The following is a 22,944-nucleotide window of genomic DNA, read 5'->3' as shown; positions in this document are numbered from 1 at the left end:
ATTTATTAGAGAGAGAGCTATGAACAGAGGGAGGGGCGGAGGGAGAAGCAGATTGCTCGCTGAGCGGGGAGCCTGATGCGGGACTCGATCCTGGGACTCCGGGATCATGACCTGAGCCAGGGACAGTCGCTTAACGTCACTGAGCCACCCAGCCACCCTATATACCTTATCTTACTTGATTTTCACAGCAGCACTCTACAGTGTAGATAATATCCGCAGTTTACATATGGTGAAATTTAAGTTTAGTGGTGTGAAGGAACTCTCCCAGGATCTCACAGCAGTAAATAGCAAAGTCAGGACTGCGACTGGGTGGGTTCTGATGCCAAAATAATGTTTTCTTAATTGTTGTCCTCTGCTACCTGTATCATTTGCAGTGTCTATCTGTCCTTCAACCTTTGTCTTTCTGGATCGTGCAGCTGTTTTATATTTTGCATCATCCTCCTTCCAGTTTACAAATAAGAATTCATAAGTTTAGATTCCACTGTATTGCAGAAGTGGCAAGGCATCATTACTATTCTCTTGGAAAAAATGTGTTGTCCGAATCTGTGTGGAGAATTTTCTTTTGATTGTAGAACTTGTAATGGAATCAACCTATGATATTTCTAAGAAAACTAAGTGTAGTTTGTTCTTGTTGTTCAAGATGTCAATTAAAAAAAAAAACAGTTCAGAATTGAGTTTGACAGCTATAAAATTATCTTTGTCTATATTATGACAAATTAAATTTGAGGCCTTATATTTTCCAGTCTTCAAAATTTCAGTGATCTGTTATTTAGAAGGGATAGCACATTGGCTAGGCCACTGCAGAACCACCCATTTATTTATCAACCCATTCATTGCTTTCTGTGGGGGTTTTCTTTGCTCTTTTATTAGGTACTTTCTCATGGCTTAGTTTTTTCTCCCCCCTCCTCTTTTTTTTAAATTAGCAGAATATAAAAATTCTACAACTGGAACTCTTCATTAGAAGTGTGGAAGCAGGGGCGCCTGGGTGGCTCAGTTGTTAAGCATCTGCCTTTGGCTCAGGTAATGGTCCCGGGTCCTGGGATTGAGCCCCACATCAGGCTCCCTGCTCGGTGGGGAGCCTGCTTCTCCTTCTCCCACTCCCCCTGCTTGTGTTCCCTCTGTTGCTGTGTTTCTCTCTGTCAAATAAATAAAATCTTAAAAAAAAACTTAAAAAAAAAAAGTGTGGAAGCAATTTTAATTGACGGTGTGAACAATAGTGTTCTCAACTTGTATAGCAGCCCCCTATTTCCAGATGGAAGCAGCTGCATCCTTTTTCTTAGGAGGAGCAAACAATATTGTCCTCAGATCATCAGGTGAACACTCCTGTGGGAAAATGCAAGACAATTATAGCATAGATATTATTGATCTCCCTCCAACCAAGCTTTTACTAATCTGCAAAGAAGAGAATCCATTTTAACTCTAATATCTTAAGTATGAAATGTGGCATTGGATTCATAATTGGACATTTACATTATTTTTTAGTTTAATGGGAGTTTTTCATCAATAAACTGTCATTATTCAACTTTACTTTGGTATTCTAGTTGTGCAAGACTTTAAAAACTCTTTTGTTATGTCAGGTATACCATAGATGGGCACAACTATCTAGCTTCATTTTATTTAAAAATTTTTTGAAGATTTATTTATTTATTTGAGAGAGAGAGAATGAGCATGACCAGGAGGGTCAGAGGGAGAGGGAGAGAGAGTCCCAAGCAGACTCCCCACTGAGTGTGGAGCCCAACATGGGACTCGATTCCACAACTCTGAGATCATGATCTGAGCCAAAACCAAGAGTCAGAGGCAACGCTTAACTGACTGCGCCACCCAGGAGCCGTCCCCCCTTTTTTCCTATCTTCGTTTCATTTATTTTTATTTATTTATTTTTTTTAAAGATTTTATTTATTTATTTGACAGAGAGAGAGATAGCGAGAGCAGGAGCACAAGCAAGGGGAGTGGGAGAAGCAGGCTTCCCGCTGAGCAGGGAGCCCGATGTGGGGCTCCATCCCAGTACTGTGGGATCATGGCCTGAGCCGAAGGCACATGCTCAACGACTGAGCCACCCAGGCGCCACCTCCTATCTTCGTTTTGAAGTGTTATTTTTTCTATGAAATGTACTTTTTACCAATTGATTCTTCCCTGTTGTTTCCTGCCAATAACTGTTAGTCATGGTTCTATATGAGATCTTAACAATAGCTAATATTTAAGCAAGTTTAATCCTCTCTCAAACCCAATGAAGAACATACTTTTATTTTTATCCTCATTTTACAGGTGAGGAAAGTTAAGGAACTTGCCCAAGGTCACACCCGCCCAAGGTAAATGGTGGAACAAAGCCTCAAACCCATCTCTTTGATTTTAAAGTCCCATTCATAACATAGGAATATCCTTGATGGTGTTGAGACTATGGCTACAAGGTGTTTGTTTAATTTATTTCACTCAGTAGCACACATGTGAAGAAAGTCTACCTCAAATCAACTGCATTGAAACCCACAGAGCTTAGACTAGAGTTGGTGTACATCCTTAATGTGATAGGCAGTTTACCTTTTTCTATGTGTAAGAAGCTATATGGACGAACATCTGCTACTTTGTGCTTTAAAGTAATAACTTCAAAAGGAAGTGAATCTGATTTAAGTGAATTTGTAAGGCAGGCTCTATCTATGCAATCTGGTAAATCATCATCTTTTTCTCTTTTCACAATGAAACTTTCCAAGTGCAAGGCAGGAATTCATATTCAAGTGGAGTTTACTTATCCATGTTGAGATTTAAAAGGTAAAAATACTGCAACAATTTCTTCTGTAATATCTCCTATGCTACATTTTCCATCTTCTGCTAATTTCTTGTGATTACATATTTTGGAACTAATCAGAAATTAAATTTCTTTAAAGCTATAGGTTTTGAATACATAAATGTTTTTGATCAGATACATGATTACACTGGAAAAAATCATGAGGAGAGGAAAAAGGATAACTTGAATGAGGACCTTCTTTCATTGTATATGGTTAAAAAAATCTTGGATATAATTGTAAAAACTGGATTGCTATGTAACATTCTAAACATTTTAAGATAGATGTGTTAACTTGTTAGAAATTGCTCAATATGAATTCAAAATTGTTAGTAAAATCGAATTTTGTAACGAATTTCTTCTGTGATGCTGGGCTTAGAAAGGAGGTAGTTAGAAGAAGATCTTAACTATTTGGAGGTAGGTTTCTTTTAAAGTAGTTAAATTATAGGGGCGCCTGGGTGGCACAGTCGTTAAGCGTCTGCCTTCGGCTCAGGTCATGATCCCAGGGTCCTGGGATCGAGCCCCGCATTGGCTCCCTGCTCTGCAGCAAGCCTGCTTCTCCCTCTCCCACTCCCCCTGCTTGTGTTCCCTGTCTTGCTGTGTCTCTCTCTGTCAAATAAATAAAATCTTAAAAAAAAAAAAAAAAAGTTATATTTTTAGAAGTTTGCATCATATATAATTTGTAGTTCCCTTATAGTTTTTGTTTCATGAAAATGTTCTTTGAATTAAAGAAATAATGTGGATTGTGATGTCAATTGTGATAGTTTGTTAATAATAGCCATACATAATTGCTTATCTTCATACATATTAAATTTGATCCCTGGTGTGTGGTCAGGTTTGATGAGTAAATCAAGAATGGCAATATCTTTCAGGAATATAATGGTCTCTTAATAAGGGGAATTAAGACTTATGTTTTGAGAGCTACAGTAATTTAGATTATCTCCCAGATATGTTCTGAACTTTCATAATTTTTTAAAGTGTGCATTATAAAATTCTGGGGAGAAAAGTCCTCAGAAGGCCGCATGCAAACAAACAAGAAACTTTGTTTATGAAAATTTCTACTATTAAATTTCATGTATATGGTTAAAAAAATCTTGGATGTAATCGTTAAAACTGGATTGCTATGTAGCATTCTAAACATTTTAAGATAGATGTGTTAACTTGTTAGAAATTGATTGCTCAATATGAATTCAAAATTGTTAGTAAAATTGAATTTTGTAATGAATTTCTTCTGTGATGCTGAGCTTAGAAAGGAGGTAGTTAGAAGATCTTAACTATTTGGAGGTAGGTTTCTTTTAAAATAGTTAAATTATATTTTTAGAAGTCTGCATCATATATAATTTGTAGTTCCCTTATAGTTTTTGTTTCATGAAAATGTTTTTTAACATTTACAGCTTTACAGATTTAACATTTAACATCTACAGATTTGAAAATTCTGTAGAAAATTTTTCTAACCATATACATGAAATTTCTATTGTTTCATGAAAGTTTCCACCCTCTCAGCTACTTCTCCCTATTCCCCCCACCCCCCAGTCCCTGGCAGCCACTCTTCTACTTTGTTTCTATGAGTTTGACTTTTTAAAAAAATTTTTAAAGATCCCACATATAAGTGATCCTTACCACACAGTATTTATCTTTTTCTGTTGGGCTCATTTCACTTAGTGTAATGCCCTCCAGATTCATCAGGTTCTTGCAGATGAAAAGATTTCCTTCTTTTGTAAAGGCTGAATGATATTCCACTGTATAAATATATCACATTTTCTTGATCCATTCATCCATCTATGAACACTTAAGTTGTTTCCATACCTTGGCTATTGGGAGTAATGATGCCTAAGTCCATTTTTTTTTTTTTTTTTACATTATATATTGCAGAAAAAAATTTGGTATTTCATGGAAAAATAAAAGCTCTGATTAATAAATGATATTCACACTTCTTAAAAATCCATAAATTAAATCAATCCAGTGGCACTAAGGCAAACCAAGAAAATTTCATGTTAAGACTAATCTATTGAAATAGTTTGGTGGGCATGAAATGAGAATTACCTTTTGCAGTGGTCAATATATTTTCATTGAGGACATTCTGTAGGCTAGATGCTGTATAGTTTAGAAAGATGCCAAGATGGATCTACTGAAAGGTCAAAGGGGATCAGAAAAATAAGTGGACATATTACAACTGTGGAAATCATGTCAGATATCTAGATGGGTATGAAGAAATAGTAGTACAGATAAAATGACCAAAGTTAGAATCATAGGCTTTGAAGGTTGCCAATTGCTTACAGTACAATTAATATTATGTAGGTTTGTATCAAGGTATATAGTAGTTTATAAATTACAGACTTTTTTTTTTTAAGTGACATGTTATGATTGGACTTGTATATTTCTAAATTGCTGCTACTGAGCATGCATTTAATTTGGAAAGGTGATTGTTGAAAGGTTATATCATATATGAAACAACACCAGGACTAATTGTGAGGTTTCATAAAGTATGACTTTAGTTTTAAGTTTGATGGTTAGATAACTATAACGTGTATAACTACCAGTAATTTCTTTCATTTTTTTTTTCTTTCTTAAACCGGGGGCGAGAGGAAGAGAATATGAATATGAGAATGAATTTGAATGAATGAGAAGAATGAATATTAGAATATTTGGGATTTTAAAATTCTGTAGTATAAATACAATAATCTTGCTTATTATAGAGTGATCTTTTTGTGTGCATGTTTGGAGGGGAACAGTTTAAAAACTTTGATTTCTTTCCATTTGGTAAATATTGAATATAAAATATGTACATGTGAGATTGTTAATGGAAGTTAGAGATAATAGATGTAGAACATCCAACACAGTGCCTGGCATGTAATGGGTAGTAGTGATTGTTTATAAAGAGGTTACCCTTCATAAAACATAGGTGGTACAATATAGTGAAATGATTTAAATAATGTCTTGAAACAGTATGTATGAAGCCAATTTTTTGTTTGATAATTCATATTACTAAAATGTTGAGACATGACATCTTTAGAAAAATTACAAATAGAGCTCAATATCAAAACAGTAAACTGAATGCCAGATCATAAAAATACAGATGTCCATTGTATTTTGTGACTTAGTCCAGTTTGCTATTTTTGTATTAGTCTTGAGGAGAACAAAACTCCCAGACTCTGAGATATTGCAGGCACACAGAATGGTACAAAAAATAACAATGTACCCTACTGAAAATCTTTAATATTATGTACTCCTGCTGAAAATCTTTAATATTGGAGTATATTCTGCAAACTTTAAAAAAGAGACAACACAAAGAGCCTTCTGTTTCTTGAAGAAATTTTTTTTCCCAGGGGTGGGGGGAAGCTCTGTGGGGTAAGTTTATTTAATAAGACATCAGTTGAATAAAGCCAGCTGTGAGTAATTATATCTGATATTTGATTTCCAGCTGGTTTGTTGAACTATTATTGGCTCTCAAGGTACTTGGATATTAATTAAATGATGACTTATAAAGGAGTCTTGTTTAAAGTAGTGTTGCCTCACCTAGAACATTTAGAATGGGCTACCTGGTACAAAGTTGTCATTCTTTGTCATGCAACTGCTGTTTTAAAATCAGTACATTTTTAACTTAAAGGAAAAAACATACGGTTCCGATCTATTTTGACTGTGATTTTCTATATATTAAATATGCATGCATGAATAGAATTAAATGTATCCTTTCTTTGCCTAACAGTTTTCAAACTCAAGTTATCATAAGTGAAGAATTCATGTCCGATTGAGTATAGAAGCACAGGTATTTATATTTTAGCATGTCAGACATTGAACAAATTATATAAGCAAAGGTATTGTGGAATATTTGAAAAAAAATTATGGGACAAAAGAAAAAAAAAACAAAAGAATTGAAGAAAGATAAATAAAAAATTAGGAAGTAGGAACTGGCCAAATGCAGATCGGTGCTCTAAAGATGTAAGGAAAGGGGTGCCTGGTTAGCTCAGTCTGAGGATCTCAGGGTTGTTAGTTTGAGCCCCACATTGGGTGTAGAGATAAATTAAAAAAAAAAAAAAAGATGGAAGGAAAAGAGCAGAGACATAAATTAAAAGCAAACAACCCCTTTAGAGGCTCAGGCAGTGAGATGTGGTGGAGGTGGAAGGCTGCTGGGCAAGAGGGGTGAACGCTTCTAGAGGAAAGACGTATTTATTTGCAGATAATAAATAGTGACCAGACACACATTCTCACTTACCTTCTGCACTGGGATCTTAGCCTGATCACTTTGTTAATCTCTCCCAGTCTCAGGACTAGTCAAACTACAGAAGTTAGTGTAGCTACTAGCTACAGAGCCCTCTGCCAATCAGATTCTGGATTTCAGCAATTCTAGACATTTCCTAGGGATTATGGGGAAAAAGAGTTACAAGATATGGTCCTCTCTGGGAGCATATGGTCTTTATTGAGTATTGCCCATATCGATTTTTTCCCGTAGATATTTCATTATATACATGTTAAAAAATACCAACAGTACCAACAAACATATGGTAAGTTACTTATGAATGATACATTAATAAACGCTTAGGATATTAGAGGAAGAAAGAGCATGGTAGAGTGGTCTGAAAAGAAGGCATCTCAGAGGATGCGAGCTGAGATGCCTATCAGGATGGATTGGGCATTGGATATGTGCAAGGCAGAAGGAGGTGTACATCTTGCACTGCATATGTTGGTAGGCAGAAAAGCTGCCCAAGTAGAGAATGGAGCAGAGGAAGAGTGGGAGAAGTCTGGGATAGGCCCTCAGGCGCAGAATGTAGAAAGCACTGTGAATGCATGTGTGATGCAATTGAAATTTGGTGATCAATGGAAGTTTTTCATTGGGGTAGGGGGCAGCCTACACAGTTGTTTGGAGTCCCTTATGTTATGCATGATAAAAGGGGCGATGGCTCTAAAACTGTCCATGCCATTGAAAACAGAATGGAAAAAAAAAAAAAAGTATGACAAAAGACTTAACTGGATTTGAAAAAACTAAATGTGTGAAAAAGGAGAAAAGAGCCACTATAGGTTGAAGATAAGTCCCACCGTTCTCCCCAGAGCAGCTGGGGTGGCAGAAGAAGAGAAATGGAAAGGTTTGGGTAGGGGAAATTTAGTGTGGATTTTAGTTACCATTTTAAGCAATGCTCCAGCAGCTTGGAATGGTCACTAATCAGCTGGTGATTGTGGTCATTTGTAAGAAAAGTCAGGGTCTGGGAGTCATTTGTAATGGTAGGCTGAGAGCAGATGTGATTTCTAAGTGAAAGGATTTTATAAAGAAGAGTGAGGTTCAAAGACCAGCGTTGGGATACTCACCTTGGAGAGACTCCCAGTGCAGCCTACAGAGCCCCCTTGAGGGGGCTGGGGAAGAGCCAGGGGGAGGGAGTGGTCAGCACTGGCCACCTTTCGTGACGTCTCATACTCCCCTTCCCTTTGTTATTTTTTTCTTCTTACTGCTTATCACTATCAACAGTTTTTATGCTTTGCTTATTCAGTTTCTTCTGTCCCAGTAGACTGCAGTATCCACAAGGACAGGGAATTTTGTCTGCTTTATATATTAGTGTATCCTTAGCGCCTACAAGAGTGTGTGGCACAGAGGAAAAGAGAAAATTAATTTGTTTTAAGCTGATTATTGGTGATCTTGGAGAAGGGACTTTCAGTCAATTTAAGGGCAAAGATCAGATTCCAAAAGGTTATACGATAACTGGATAGTTGAAAAAATGGATAAAAGGGGTACACCTCTCATTCCACAATCTTGGCTAGGAAATAGAGCTGTTGCTGTGGAGGATTTAGGAAGGGTCAAGTGAAGATTTTTCTGAGGTGGGAAACTTGTTCATTGCTAAGGAAAGAATGGAAAATGTTACAGAGAACACAATGTTAATAGTTTAAAAATCTGGGTGTATGCTGTTATTTTGCGCTTGAATGACTTACCAATTTCAGAAAAGACACAAAAAGGTAAAAAAAAACCTCTTTTTTTTTTCCCCCCTGTTTTAATTTGTAAAGACTTATTTTTGCTCAGGGTATTAATACTAAAGGCAGGATCAGCATGAGTGTTTTGGGTGGTGGTGGTAGTGGGGTTGTGAGGAGGAGTTTACTAGTCTACCAGACTTTTTTCTGCATTTCACATTTTTGCACTGAATCTTCTAATCATAAGATAACTGGCCTCCTGGGCAATACCTGTATGTTTGGTAGAATCCTCACTGGCATGATGAAGAAACGGTTTGGACAATGATCATTTGGATCATTTCAATGGCATCTAATATTTACCTTCATGAATAAAACAATGCATTGATTCCAGAAGAATAAGAAATACAACAGTTAGTTATCTGCCACATATTTTAGAGTTAAGGAGGATTAAATGAAACATAGGTATAAGTCATGTAATATAGATTTAGTTCCCTAATTATCTGTTATTTGATTTTGATGTACTATTTTTCTACCAAAAATGAGGATCAGCTATAATCAGGGCTTATATACTTAAAAAAGTATTATCTTTAGAATTTGTTACATTTCCAAGTAATATGGTTTTTATAAAAACATTGTTGCTGTTGTTCAAAACATGTTTAGACTGTAATGTGGTGTTATCAGAGTTGCTTAGTGAATCCTACAAGGAAGTTACCTCTTTACTTCATACAACTGTGTGTTATTTTTGAGCCTGCTTGAGCTTGAAAAACCAACTCACTCACTAGGCTTAGTTCTGGGTAAATGTTGGCTGTTTTCAAAAGCCCAACCTCCCCGAAGTACTACTAATGATAAAATTCAGAAGAATGTGCTTACGGATATTCATAAAGCACACAAAGCTTATGCATACGTTCAATAGCTAGACCACAGCTGTGAATAATGGGGAGAGACCTGTGACTAGAGAGGAAGCAAGTATGTCCTTTGTCTTCCCTTTTTCTTTTTTTCTGCTCAGTTGATCACAGTTGGCACTTGGTTTTGACAGCAGACTGGGTGCAGGGCAGTGGAAGGCTGGGCCCGACACATGTTTAGCTGGTGGTTCTGCTAAGTTGGGTTTTCTCCCCAGAGGCATGTAAATTTATTTGTACTTTTAAGGCATTGCTGAAAATTTTATTATTGAGCTGTAATAGATGTAAATAACTCAATAAACCTACACTTTGGAAATGACACTCCTTCTCTGATGGTGAAAGGACTTGATACTGACTGTTGGATCCTATCACATTTCCTTATGCGTAGTAGGTACTCAGTAACAGTTTGTCGAATGAAAGAGTGAGGTTCTAGATATCTAAGATTTCTGGTATAATTCATTCTCCTAATGCATGTTTTGAGGATCAAGAGCCTATGGGGGAAGAAAATATGTGATATAATTTAGAAGTTCTGATATTGGCTGGTGGCAATGGTGGAGTAACAGAAAGCATTTGTTGAATTTGGGAGTCAGAAAATGTCTTCTGACACCTATGACTTAGAGCTGCATTTCTGTCTTGCATTGTAGCTGGTTGTGAGGATGTTTCATCTAAACAGACTAAGTTTCTCTGAGGACCGGAGTTGTTCTGTTCCAATCTCTGTCCTCCAAGACGACCTCTAGCACAGCGCTTGCTCAGAGCACGTATTCAGTATTGACGGTGGATTGCCTGTGAACTGTGAATGAAGGGAAGGGATGACGTCTAACAGATTCTGGGTCTTCCCTGCCCTGTGCCGAAATTGGGATAGGTAGAAGTCTTCATTTGTATCACAAAGAGCATGAGGTGTATTCAAGATTCTTCATTACTTTTCAAATCCAGCCATTCTTTACTTCTTTAGCTATCTCCTGTTAAGAGTGTTGCAGCATTGTATTTTACTTTTAAATCCAGAAATATAAGAAGACAACAAAACACTAAAGTGCTGTTTTGAATATGTTGCCAGGAGGTCTCTGTAGCCTGATAAATTTTGGAGTATTGATGTCTCCTCCACTGCAGCACCCCCGTGTCTTAGATTTCCATAATTAGCATTAAACATTGAGTAATAGTAATAGTAGCTGGTGCTCAAGAAAAGTGCCTACTATATGCCAAGGCACTGTTTAAACACTTTATGAAGCTTAACTTAGATACTGCTATAATCCTCATCTTACAGGTGAATCAACAACTACAGCGAGGATGGGTGACTTGATTTGCTCAAAGATGCTGAGCTACTAAATGGCAGCGTCAGGTTTTGAACTCAGGCAGTGTGGTTCAAATGAGTTATACTCTTAGCCCAGTGGCCTGGTGGACAGAGAGTACACAGGAGAGTTGCCCTTCAGGACTCCTCTGAATACCTACCCTGCCCAAAATATCTTGCTATGTTTTCTGCCAATTTTTCATTCTGTTCTAAGGCCCAGAATTCCACCAGAAGTTTCTAATGTGAGAAATTTCTTGAATTAAAATTTATTGAAAAATCTCTTTTGGGGAGGGTCAAATACCTGCAGTGCTTTTCTCTGGAAAGTTCTGAGAATAAGAGCTAGAAGTAAGAGGTTAATAATTTTTGAAATTTATATTTACCCCCCACCACCTCATTAGTATGATTGCCTAAGTGGGTGTCCCAGGTTTTTGGATTTCATTGAATTAAGAGCATTGAATTCCCTGTCATTCAAAAATTAAATTACCAACATAATGTGGGCAGTTAAAAAAAGTTTCTTCTATTAATGATATTAGACAAAACAATGAACTGCTATCATCTAGTATCAATTTCAAAGAAAGCAAAAAAATGTGGTTATGATCCTAACATAAAGGAGGGCTCTTTAAATTGGATACACTTAGCTCATCGAGAATCTCACCACATTGTCCTTGTTATCTCATCTTGCCACTCACTCTTGCAGAAATGTACCTGTGGACCTACATTTGGAACCTTCTCACGGTTCTTTGAAATTTGTCCTTTACCAGGAAGGGAAAATTGTACAGCTTCCTTTTCCTTCTTCCTGTATGGATCCTGTAGTTCTAGGATTCCGGGGTCAATGTAGAAACCCATCTGCCCTTTGTAACGCTGGCTCTGAAGTGGCACGCCATTTAAATTGTGAACATGTATTTTAGGAAATGTGGAGCTGGGAGCCATCTTCCCACCTTCTTATCTCCCTTTCTGGTTGTGGTAGCGTCTCTGCAATCATTGACTTCACAGGACCGTCACTCTTGTCACAGAAGAGCTCTTTGCATTCTTCTTATTTCTGGAGAATCTTGGTAACGATGCTCCAGTGGCTTCAGGTGTGTGTTGTGTGTGTTGATGTCAGAGTATTGCTGTTAAGAAGGCCAGATGTGTTTATGTATGAATGTCATGGAGTCCATGATATAAATGTATACATGCACAGATTGAAGCTGTCATGCATGCGTGGCATATCCTGTACAATTGGGTGAGGTAAAACAATTACAGTAGGATAAGTAAAAAGACGTTAGATTTTAGCTTCGAAGGAGAGTTCAAAACATGATTGAGAGGTGGGATCCTTCAGAAAGTATGACCTGCTATCCCTTCTAGTGGAATACTTGATTCGAATTTTATATATATGTGTGTAATATATAATATATATTATATGTGTATGTTTCTAATTCTTTTCTATAATTGAATAATACACTTCTTTTTCTATAACTGCTGCCCCCACCCTACCATCAAGTGTTTATCTGGTTAGATGGTCAAACTTCCCCCTTCCTGCCACCTTACCTTTTATGGACAGATCTGAATTTTGAGCAGTACCTAATATTTGTTTTTAGCATTTAGTTAATTTCTGACTAACATAGTTGGAAGGCTTTAATTACATATGTGGGATATTCTCATTTGCTTCTCCTGTTCTCTTGAGAAATAGAAAAGTTTGAGAAAAAGTATAATATTGGTGGTTGACTCCTCAGTAAAACATTCAAGATGGGAAAAACAGATGTCAAATTATTTTTGTCTTTTGTCCTGGAAAAATGGCAGCAGTGAAGTTTTCTATATTTAAACCTGCTTCCATTCAGAAGCTCTTCCTTTCTACTAAGAGGCAATAAAGAGACTGTGTCCTCAGTGACCTGTTCTGCTTTGCTTTTATTATCTTAGGACTGTCTAAACTCTACTGCTGTAGGAACATTGACATTTGTACAGTCAGTGATTCAAAATAAGTACTGTAAGTTGAGGCTCTGGAATTAGGTCGGTATTTGAAACTTGAGGCAAACTGAGGGTGATTTTTGTAGGCTCCAGTACCCCTTGTTGCAGAGATTGTGTTCAGTGGAGTGGTGTATGTCAGCTCCTCTCTGCCCACCCCAACTCAGCAAGGTTTCTACAGGGTTTACCTGAGCCAAACTGTCTGTGGGAAATGAGTTGAACACCAAACTGTAGGTTTTAACTGTGTTGTTTAGAGGAGAGTTGGGGAGGAGAGAGTATGTTTGGTTGATTTTTTTTTTTTAATTGAAATGAATCATTAGAGCGGTGTGTTTGTGTGTTTATGTTTGTGCGTGCGCACGCCTGTGTCCAGCTGATTGACCTTCTGGTTATTGCCCTTCATCAGATGTTTAAATGTTAACTTGAAATGCCGTCATTCACTGCCTGCTAGCTTAATCATGGAGAACAAAAAGCAGGCTAGCGTTAAATTTACTGCAAATAATTTTCTAGTGTGTTAATCTGTATATGTGAAAATAAAATTTGACTACACAGTTTTTTTACTCTGAGAAATTAAAGTAAGATAGTGACTTTAAAATGAAGATATATTTTGTTTTTGCTGCCTAGGAGATGTGAATTCTGGGAAGCTGTAAACTTGGTGGTAATGCATTGTTCTGAAGGGGAAATACTTACACTGACTCTTAAAAACAGGAATCGTGGACTGATTTAGACACCTGATATTTTTCTCATTTGTGCACAAGATGAGTTTTTAGTTACAACTAAATTGTTGATTTTTCTAATGAGAAATTTTAATCTTCACAAATAAAACTTAATTGCTTCGATGGATTTTCCCCCTTAGGATATGACAACAAACATAGGGTGCAATATATTCTAAGTTGTTCAACAGAACACTGCTCATTTAGTAATCATAAAAATTGCTTTGTGATGTCTGTTGTTGCTGTAGCTTTTAACTCTTGCATTTTCTTCAATAAGAGGTAAACTCTTTGAGAATGAGGATAGGCTGCAACACTTCATCTCTCTCTTAGAATTTATGAAGTACTTTTCTACCTTCTTCAGCTCATCACCCCTGAAACGTAACTGCCGTCAAGTCTCCCTGACACCAACTTGAAGTAGAGGAGTCTTGGGACAAGGGTGTGTTTTGTTGAAGCTAGATGTCTGTCTTGTAATTGTCATGGTTAATTCAGGAGGGAATGACTTTATAACTACTTTTGTCTCAAATTTAGCAACTGTTCAAAAACTCTATCTCTTTTTTAAAGATATAAGTGATGCCTTCTTCAGGGGAAAACACCCGAGGAAGTTTTAGACAAACAGAATAGCTTGAATCTGTACCTTTTACTTCTGGAATTCCTTATGCATGTGTCTTGTGAAGATACAATGATGAAAAACCTGAAGCTGGAGAAGTATATCCAGGCTTTATCAAAGATGACCAGTAATATCATTTTCCTGAGTTCTGATATGTGAATTTGAATGAAATTACAGCTCTGGGAGAATGTTTCCTTTCAGGTATAAATTAGTAAGCTCAGAAACAGTCTTCATAGGATTTAAAGTTGAAATTGCTGTTTAAGAACATGTTTAAGAATTTTACTGAAAATCATACACTCCACCCTGGATTTTTTTCTTGAAGTGTGTGATGGTGTAACTCTGGCATATGAAGGACTTGGATGGCACAAAACACCTCAGCAGTGTTGTGATTTGACATTTTTGTTTTAAATGCTCTGTTGCTTTACTATGACATGTGGGATGGGGAAGCTGCTTTAAAAGATTGTTCCCTGCTACGGATGATTGGAATTAAGTGATTTTAATAGGTGTGCTGATGGACTTGTCTCCCTTCCCCTACACCCTTTTCATTATGAGCACGGGAAAAAGGACTTGTATTTTCTCAGATTATCTTAAGGAATGCTTTAAACACTCAAATCTCTTAAGTATATGTATAGTGGAAATGTACTTGAGACCAGTGCCTGAGAGTTCCAGTCATAGAAATGGACTGTTGGTCCGGTCTGCCACCTTGTGGCCCTTTACAGAATTGTCTCAGACTATAGAGGTAGGAGTTTCCCACAGCTCTGAACACCAAGTTTGGAAACATGTTTTCTGCCTTTTTTTCTTTTACTGTTATTCTCAGGAGTATTCACTTTAAGGTCTTGTATACCACCACCTCCACAGGAAGCTTGCCCTTTCCTTTCTTTGCATCTAGTGCATCCGCAGTCTGTTGATACACAGAAGGTGTAAAAGAGAACAGAGTGACTTTGTTCAAGGCGCTTATTCTCCAGTTGAGATAAAATGCAAACCCTTGAAAGTAAAGTGGCCACCCAGAACACATGTGAAGGGCCACATGTGAGTGGCACAGGCAGTGGGATCTTTCGTGGCTCAGAAAGGAAGCCCACACTACCTGTGCAAAATGGGGTCTGGGAAACGTGCTTTTCACTAGGGTGAGAGGGACTTTGTTAGACTGGACCCAAAGATTGTCAGTCATTTGTACAAAAAGGGTGCAAGAGATTGTTGGTGTTTGGGCTTTATTCAGAAGCCCTCCTGGGGGGCTTTGGAAGCAGGAGATTTGAATGGGATGTGCTGGAAACAGTGCACAGGTAGGTGCTCTGGAGGTAATAGGCATCTTCTGCCCACCAAACCTGATATAAAAATTGGGATTTATAAAGCAGACAATTTAAGGGACCCTTTAAAAGTTTTATAAATAATTCATTTGACTTTATTTTTATTTTTTTAGATAGAGATATGTATGAAAAGGATGCATTAATTTGTAAAAATTCTGATGTGTATGATTTCAGGAATATTTTAAATTTTATATTCTTAGCATTACTATGTGCTTGTACTCCGATCTCATAGGTAATAAAAGCAGCTACTAGTTTCCAGGGTTTATATGTGCCAAGTGTTGTTTTGAAATTATATATCACATTAGCCATATAGCCTAGCCAAGTAGATAGTCTTTACTTTGTTTTGCAAATATAGTCTCTGTAACAGACACCAAAGGTCACACGTCTTGGCAGTGATGGAGAGGAGGATGTGAACTCTGCTCCATTTGACACCCAAACCTATGTTCTTTCCAACTATCCTTCTTGGGATAATTGTTTTATATGTTTTAGTGTATAAAAATGGAGAATCTTCCAAATAAAACTTTGCAGCTTTACCGCCATGTTAACAGACACAGAGAAACTTGCAGGCTTCTCACCTTTCTGCCCTCTCCCCCATTTGGCCATACATTTGAGTTTTAGTCTTGCATATTTTAGCTTTTAACGTCCTTACTAATGATGTTCAAGACATAGCTCTCTAATTCCTTGCTAGTGATCTTTAGCCGACAAGGATAAATTACCTTTTTGTCTTTGCAAGGGAGAATAAATGGGCATCAGTACGGTTCCTGGTGCTAACGTTGATGCCACTTAAGCAGGTGCTCCTTTCTCTTTCTCCTTATGTTTAAATCTGTAGGCTTTTGCCCCTTGGGTCTCCATAGACCTGCTAATTGTGGCAAAATCTTGGCCTTAGATTCTTTGATGATTGAGATAAAGTCTTTTTAAAGGAATCAACCTTCCTTTTTTTTTTTTTTTTTAATTTATCTTATAACTGGAGGGTTATACCCTTTGACCACCTTACTGATTATAGTTTAAATACATAGCTTCATGGGGCATCTGACTGGCTCAGTCCGTGGAACTTGTGACCTCTGGGTTGTGAGTTCGAGCCCCACACTGGGTGTAGAGATGACTTAAAAATAAAATCTTTAAAAAAATACATAGCTTCACAAGATGCATGTATTTTTTCTCATAGTGCAGTGCAAAATACTGCCTCCCCCATTGTTTACAAAGAGTCTCTAGAGGATAGGAAGAAGGAGCACACAACGCTAATTGTGGGAAAGGAGATAGAGGAATACTTCTCTTTTCTCAGATCTCCAAAGATTGTATTAAAATATATTGTAAGTTGTTGGCGAATCCCTGATTCTGGTGAACAAGTGAAATTAAAAGCTAGTTTTAAATGCATTATGAATTTGCTATGAGGCTGATGATAATCTGAATGAGCCTCTAAGGAGAAATTAGAGAAAGAGCCCAAAATGCAGAAAACTTTCCCTCTGACTTCTTTCCTATTAGACTGTGTTGTGTTTATAGACTCTGAGCAAGAGGGTTGGTTAGGTTCTGAACAAGTAGAAGATGCTTTTGGGTTTTGATATGTGGTTTATGTTTGGGGCAAAAGTGTGTTTGTTCTTCTTTTCATGGAAAGCTGCATTCCAATCGGCCTGTCAGTATTCTTGTCTACTGGGCTGCAGTGTTTTTACAGTCGCTCAGTCTGCTTTCAAATAGCATCTATTTTTGAAAAAAGGATGTCCTTCCTAGGGTAGAAGGAAAAGCTTATTGTTCCAAAAAATGCTGCTTCCTGGTTAGAGCAACATTTTCCTGTTTGTCTTCAAGACTAGAAAAATTTGGGGAAAAATAGTGTACATTTTTAAGGGTCCTTTAAAATAGCAACGGTCATGTGAATTGTATTCGTCTTGGGAGGTGCACTTGGGGAATTCTCAGTTTGCATATCATAGTTTCTTGACAGAAATGTCAGTTGGGATACTTCAGGTGATTTAATGCTCCAGCATTTGTTTTTCTGCAGTCAAGTTTGTTGAAATGTAACTTCAGTCTGTGAATGTCTCTTGTTTGCATAGAAAAAAATTTATCATCCAGGAATATCACTCCCCGAAGGTCATACATTTCCTTGTTTATCTTAAGAGAAAGCCCTTGCTCTCTGATGCAGCAAGCATATCTGCTTTTCACTGAGGTTTGCAGATTCAGGTTGGTTGGAGGAGCTAATCTTCCTCAGCACCTCACCCTTTTGCCTTTTTGTATCTTTGCTGGGTAAAGGCAATTCCATGCCAATTTATAGATTATTTTATTAAAGACCAACTATTAAGAGGAAATGAGGGTTAAAACTTATAGGTGAAAAGTGAAGGCAGAGCACTTAGGGGTGACCTCTACAGGCAAGGAAGGGGGATGGAAGTGGTTCCTGGGCTTGTTGGGTTGCTTCACTTGGCTTCTCATGCCCCCGTATCTCTTCCCTTACTCTGCTGATATTTTTCCTTTCTCTTGTGCTGTCTGAAATCTCATACATTTACAGATTTGTTTGGACTATGGAAATGCAAATGGAGGCAGACAACTACCCACAGAAGATTCAAGGGCCCGCACTGATCACTCATCTCTGCATTTGTCTTCAGATTTAATTTTAATTTTTAGACTTTTAATTTTTAGACCAAGGCATTGATGCCTTAGAATGAGGTTTGGGGTATCGCCGGACACCTGGGGAGAGGATAGAAAAAAATGTGTAGGAAGATTCAAAAGGCCATCTTTGCCTATTTCAAAGTATTGCTTGGTCCATTTTGCTCCTAGGGAAGGATAAGAAAGCTTGTCTTCCTTTTTGCCTTTCAGTGTTATTTACCTTACTTGAAATCCCTAATCATCGCTAAACCTAATGTTTGGCCACTGGGCTCTTTATTGAAGAAAAGCTTAGCCAGAGTCCTTATTTCTTTAGTTTGCATTTCTTCTGCTCATCTCTAATCAAGTTCTTTCTTTCCTCAGAGTCAGGAGGAGAGATTTCCTGATGCCTTTTCCAAAGCTTTTCTGCTTTTCCTACCTACCTCAAATCTGTGATGGTTGTGTTCATATTGCACAGTGAAACATTACACTTACTTGTTGCTGCCATCTAGACATCATTTCTTACCATTCCTTCTGTTAGTTACAACTAAGAGATCTCAAGTGTAGATACAATGTATCTGTAAAGTCATCTAATTCAAGCTAGATTATATTGCCTTCCATTTAACAGCTTCATTTAGAATAATGGTGTCTGCTTCTTGAGTTTATAAGCTCCGTGTGGCATAAACCATTTAAAATAAGTTTCTTTTGAGATGGCTTATTCTAAGGGTAATAGAAGAAACTCTAGACGTAATCGTTGAATTCATTTCGAGAGTTGAATACAATTCAAGAAGTTTATAGTCTAGTTAGATATCTGAAGTACATGAAACAGTTGCGTAGGATTCCCTGATTTTGTATTGCTTGAGTGACACATGTTTAAATTTATTCCTCAGAAAACATCATGATTATGTGAGCTGCAGATGTCTTATTTATGCAGTGACATACATACAGATTTGGTCACGCAGTAGTGAGGTAATGCAGTCCCTTTCCTTCACACTCAGAGTTTCATAATGCAGGCTCCGTAACAGATTTCTGACCCATTTACTATGTCAGTGACTTATAGGTGAGAATACACCATTGTTCTCTACATTTTTAAAACTAATAAGCAGTCTTACTTAATTTGCAAGTTATAACTATACTTATCATCTTAAGATAAATAATGTAGCTATTGTCCTTAAATATATTTTATATAATCATATAGGCTATATGTTCATACTCCAAGTTGTTGCATCAGTACTGACATATGTCCTGGGTGTGACATAACATTCAGGAAGGTGACCCCTGCACAACTATGAAACTCTACAATGTTAGGAAGCACCAGATTAATAAAGTGCCATTTCATTAAGGGGTATGCTCTCTTACTTTGATTTTGCTGGGTTTGTTTGAACAAGACAGTTATTTAAGACCTATTGTCTTTTAAGGCTTAAAGGTGTTTTTTCCCTCCGTTCTATATCTAAGCTTCCAAATTCTTGCTGCTGTCATGTTTCTTTTAGACTTCTCCCTTCTCCACCTTAAAAAAAAAAAAATTATTTCTTTCTACTGCTTTCCCAGTATACCTTTTTTTGTCATTGTAAATTTATTTGCTTGATGAGTGTTAAATGAATGTGAATAGTCTTGTCTGTTAAATAAGAGTGTTTTAGGCCTTGGGCAGGTTATAACCCAAGGTTGATAGGTAATTCAGTGAAAAATATTTTAAGACTTTAGTATTAGATTCATAATATAAGCTCTTCAGAAGTGGGGGGCAGTCTTTCCATACTATTTAATGACTGCAAGTAGCACAGATATTTATAATATCTAAAATAGAATGTGTACTTTAGGATTGTCCAGAAAAGCTCTTATTATAGCTATTAAAGAAAACTCATTAATTAGGACACTTTTTATTGATTTTCCCTACATGCAAATAGAGTATTATGATTGGAGTCTGATTGTTTCTAAAGAAGGAATTTATTAGCTTTAGGAATGCAAACTTTAACTAGATGGAGGGAAAGGTTTTGTTTTAGCTTTCTTATTTGTATTGAATTTATAGGGTCTAGTTTTAGATTTCAGTCTTTAAATAGCTTTTAAAAGACTTGTGGGAAATAACAAGGACTATAGATGGATAAAGTTGAAGACCATCAGTTTATTTGAAAGTTGATCACCAGAGGGTGGCACTTTAAATTTCTAATATTATAAATTTTAAATTGGGACAATTTAAAGTTATAAGTAAGGTTTTTTCCCCCTTATCACATCACAATATTGTTTAAGGACTACACTAAAATATTTTAGGCTGAAAACCTCAATATCCTCTTAAAAAGTTTTCGAATTTCTTATCTAGTTGTTATCACTATCCTTTATCTGTGCCCTTGATATATGAAATTTAATTACACATGTAGTTTGAATTGTTTAGAAAGGTATTCCTAGGGCTACAGAATTTTTTTCTTAATTAAAAGAGAGGATTAAGGGACACCTGGGTTGCTCATTGGTTAAGCATCTGTCTTTGGCTCAGGTCATGACCCCAGCGTCCTGGGATTATGTCCTGCATTGGGCTTCTTGCTCAGTGGGGAGTCTGCATCTCCCTCTGCCTGAAGCTCCCCCGCTTGTGCTCTGTCTTTGACAAATAAATAAGTAAAATCTTAAAAAAAAGAAAAGAGGATTAAATTGAACCAAAGTGTAGTATAGGACTTGTACACTCAAAAGTATAAAACATTGTTGAAAGAAATTAAGGAAGACCTAAGTAAACGGCAAAACATCCCCTGCCATGGATTGGAAGACTAAATGTTGTTAAGATGGCAATACTACCTGAATTGATCTACCGACTCAATGCAATCCTTATTAAAATTTCAGCTTTATTTATTTATTTATTTATTTATTTATTTATTTATTTATTGCGGATTGCCCACCCATGCCCTCTTCCTGTTGCTCTTTTTCTGGGCTGAGGAGAGTGCAGTGGGTTTCAGAGCCAAGAGGGCAGGGGAAGGGTCATGTACATGGCCTCCACTGGGTTCTGTGCCATGGCTCAGTGCCACTGTGGTCTCCTAGAAGAAAAAATTGTGGTATGTGAATTATATCTCAATAGAATTCTTATTTTAAAACAAGACAAAAAGGATAGGGGCACCTGGGTGGCTCAGTTAAGTGTCAGACTCTTGGTTTTGGCTTAGGTCATGATCTCACAGTGGTGGGATTAAGCCCTGCATGGGGCTCCAAGCTCCTCGCAGGAGTCTACTTCAGATTCTCCCCCCACCCCATGCGTGCACGCACACGCTCTTTCTCTCGCTCGCTCTCTCTCAAAATAAATAAAACCTTTTTAAAAAATGATAATTTTTCAAGTTTCTTAAAATACTTATTTTCGGTAAGTTTAAGCCAGTTTATTATATATTTTAATACCCTTGTATATATCCCCAAGAAGGTTGAATGGATGACACTTGTGTGGTTTAGCTTTTCTCTTGATTTTTCCTGCTTTTTCCTGACAAGTCTAATAATTTCTATTTTTCTTTTCAAACAGGATCTGGAAATAGTATATTCCTATTTACATGGTATGGAAGCCTTATCAAACTTGAGAGAGCACCAACTTAGGTAAGTCATTTTATGATGACTAATAATGGGATGCTGGAATTTTATATGACCCTTTATTATGGTTAAGAAGTAGGATTAAAGATAACTTACGAAAACTCTGCCTCATCTAGCCTCTGTACTGGGCCTTATAAGTTTTACATCCATATAATAATTTTTTGACATTTCTGCCATAGTGATACCTTCTCTTCCTCCATATCCCACTCCTTGCCCCCCTCATCTAAAGGAATAAATACTACTTGGTGAATACCCCAAAAGGAGTGTTATTTGCTGTCCTGGCAAACAAAGATCTACATTTCAGCACTTAGATACATAAGAAACCAGAATGTTTTTAACCATTCAAAGAACAATGAGGTTCATTATTTTAATATGTTTTAGGTCTTTGTATGGAATATATTTATTGCATTAAGTTAACTGCCCTTTTTTGGGAAACACATATAAAATCTTATTGGTTCTATTCTACAGTGATAGAGTAACCTTGATTATGGTTATCTGAGCTGTATTTAAAGAACAAAAACATATAATCCAGTGATTTTGTCTTAACTGGAACAGAATATAAAGGACCTTGGGAAGATGGATTATATATAAACACCAGCAAGGACATAGAGAAGGTTTTGTTTCCTCCAATTGTAGCTAGTTTTGATACCAGCAGTTTTGAATTATTAAAGGAATACTTTTTCTATGTATTTTCCCTTTACTCTTTAAACACTAATTAATATGCGAGCATGTCAATTTCATATTTAGTTGTTAATTGAAAAAAGTGTCAAGAGGATTGAGTACTTCTAAAATTTAATTTTTAATGAAAATCATTTAAATTAGATTGCAGGTTAAGTGTTTAAAAATTCAGGTTTTATTGGAAAGGACTAAACTATTGGGAATTTAGAAGATGGCTCAAATTAAAGTAGGAATAATTTTTAAAGTGTCTAACTTCCATTTTATGTTTTTTTTTTGGTGACAACTACCCTAAGAAAAAATTGTAGCACCATCTATTTGATTGAATGCAGTTAATCTGCAAGTGCAAATGGAATTATTTAATAAGCAAATATAAATGGCACATTCCTATGTGTGTATAAAACCACACATGGGTAATATTTAAATAATATTTACATATATAATGTATATCTATGGTATATGTGGTTATAAAGTTATTTAGGTAACAGGGACTCTGTGCAATAGAACAAGGAAAATTTTACTACTTTTTTTTTTTGTTTTTGTTTTTGTTTTTTTTTAAAGATTTTTTTTATTTATTTATTTGACAGAGACAGAGACAGCGAGAGCAGGAACACAAGCAGGGGGAGTGGGAGAGGGAGAAGCAGGCTTCCTGCTGAGCCGGGAGCCCGATGTGGGACTCGATCCCAGGACCCTGGGATCATGACCTGAGCCGAAGGCAGTCGCTTAACCAACTGAGCCACCCAGGCG

The 22,944-nt window shown here is 36.8% G+C and overlaps 1 protein-coding gene across 10 annotated transcripts in view; it reads left to right on the top strand.

Moving 5' to 3' along the window:
• RAPGEF2 (Rap guanine nucleotide exchange factor 2) overlaps window positions 1-22,944 on the top strand; it is a 236,732-nt gene that overhangs the window by 47,058 nt on the left and 166,730 nt on the right. For all 10 annotated transcript variants that reach the window (XM_081811363.1, XM_081811343.1, XM_081811368.1 and 7 more), the window contains exon 2: window positions 21,458-21,528. In XM_081811363.1, coding sequence (XP_081667489.1) covers window positions 21,458-21,528 — 71 coding nt within the window. The remainder of the gene's footprint in view (window positions 1-21,457; window positions 21,529-22,944) is intronic.

The sequence above is a fragment of the Leptonychotes weddellii genome, chromosome 2 (genome assembly GCF_054177405.1).
Source record: "Leptonychotes weddellii isolate Sample4059 chromosome 2, ASM5417740v2, whole genome shotgun sequence".
In the NCBI taxonomy this organism is placed as follows: domain Eukaryota; kingdom Metazoa; phylum Chordata; class Mammalia; order Carnivora; family Phocidae; genus Leptonychotes; species Leptonychotes weddellii.
Note: the sequence above shows the minus strand (reverse complement) of the source record. Positions and strands in the feature narration are given on the sequence as shown.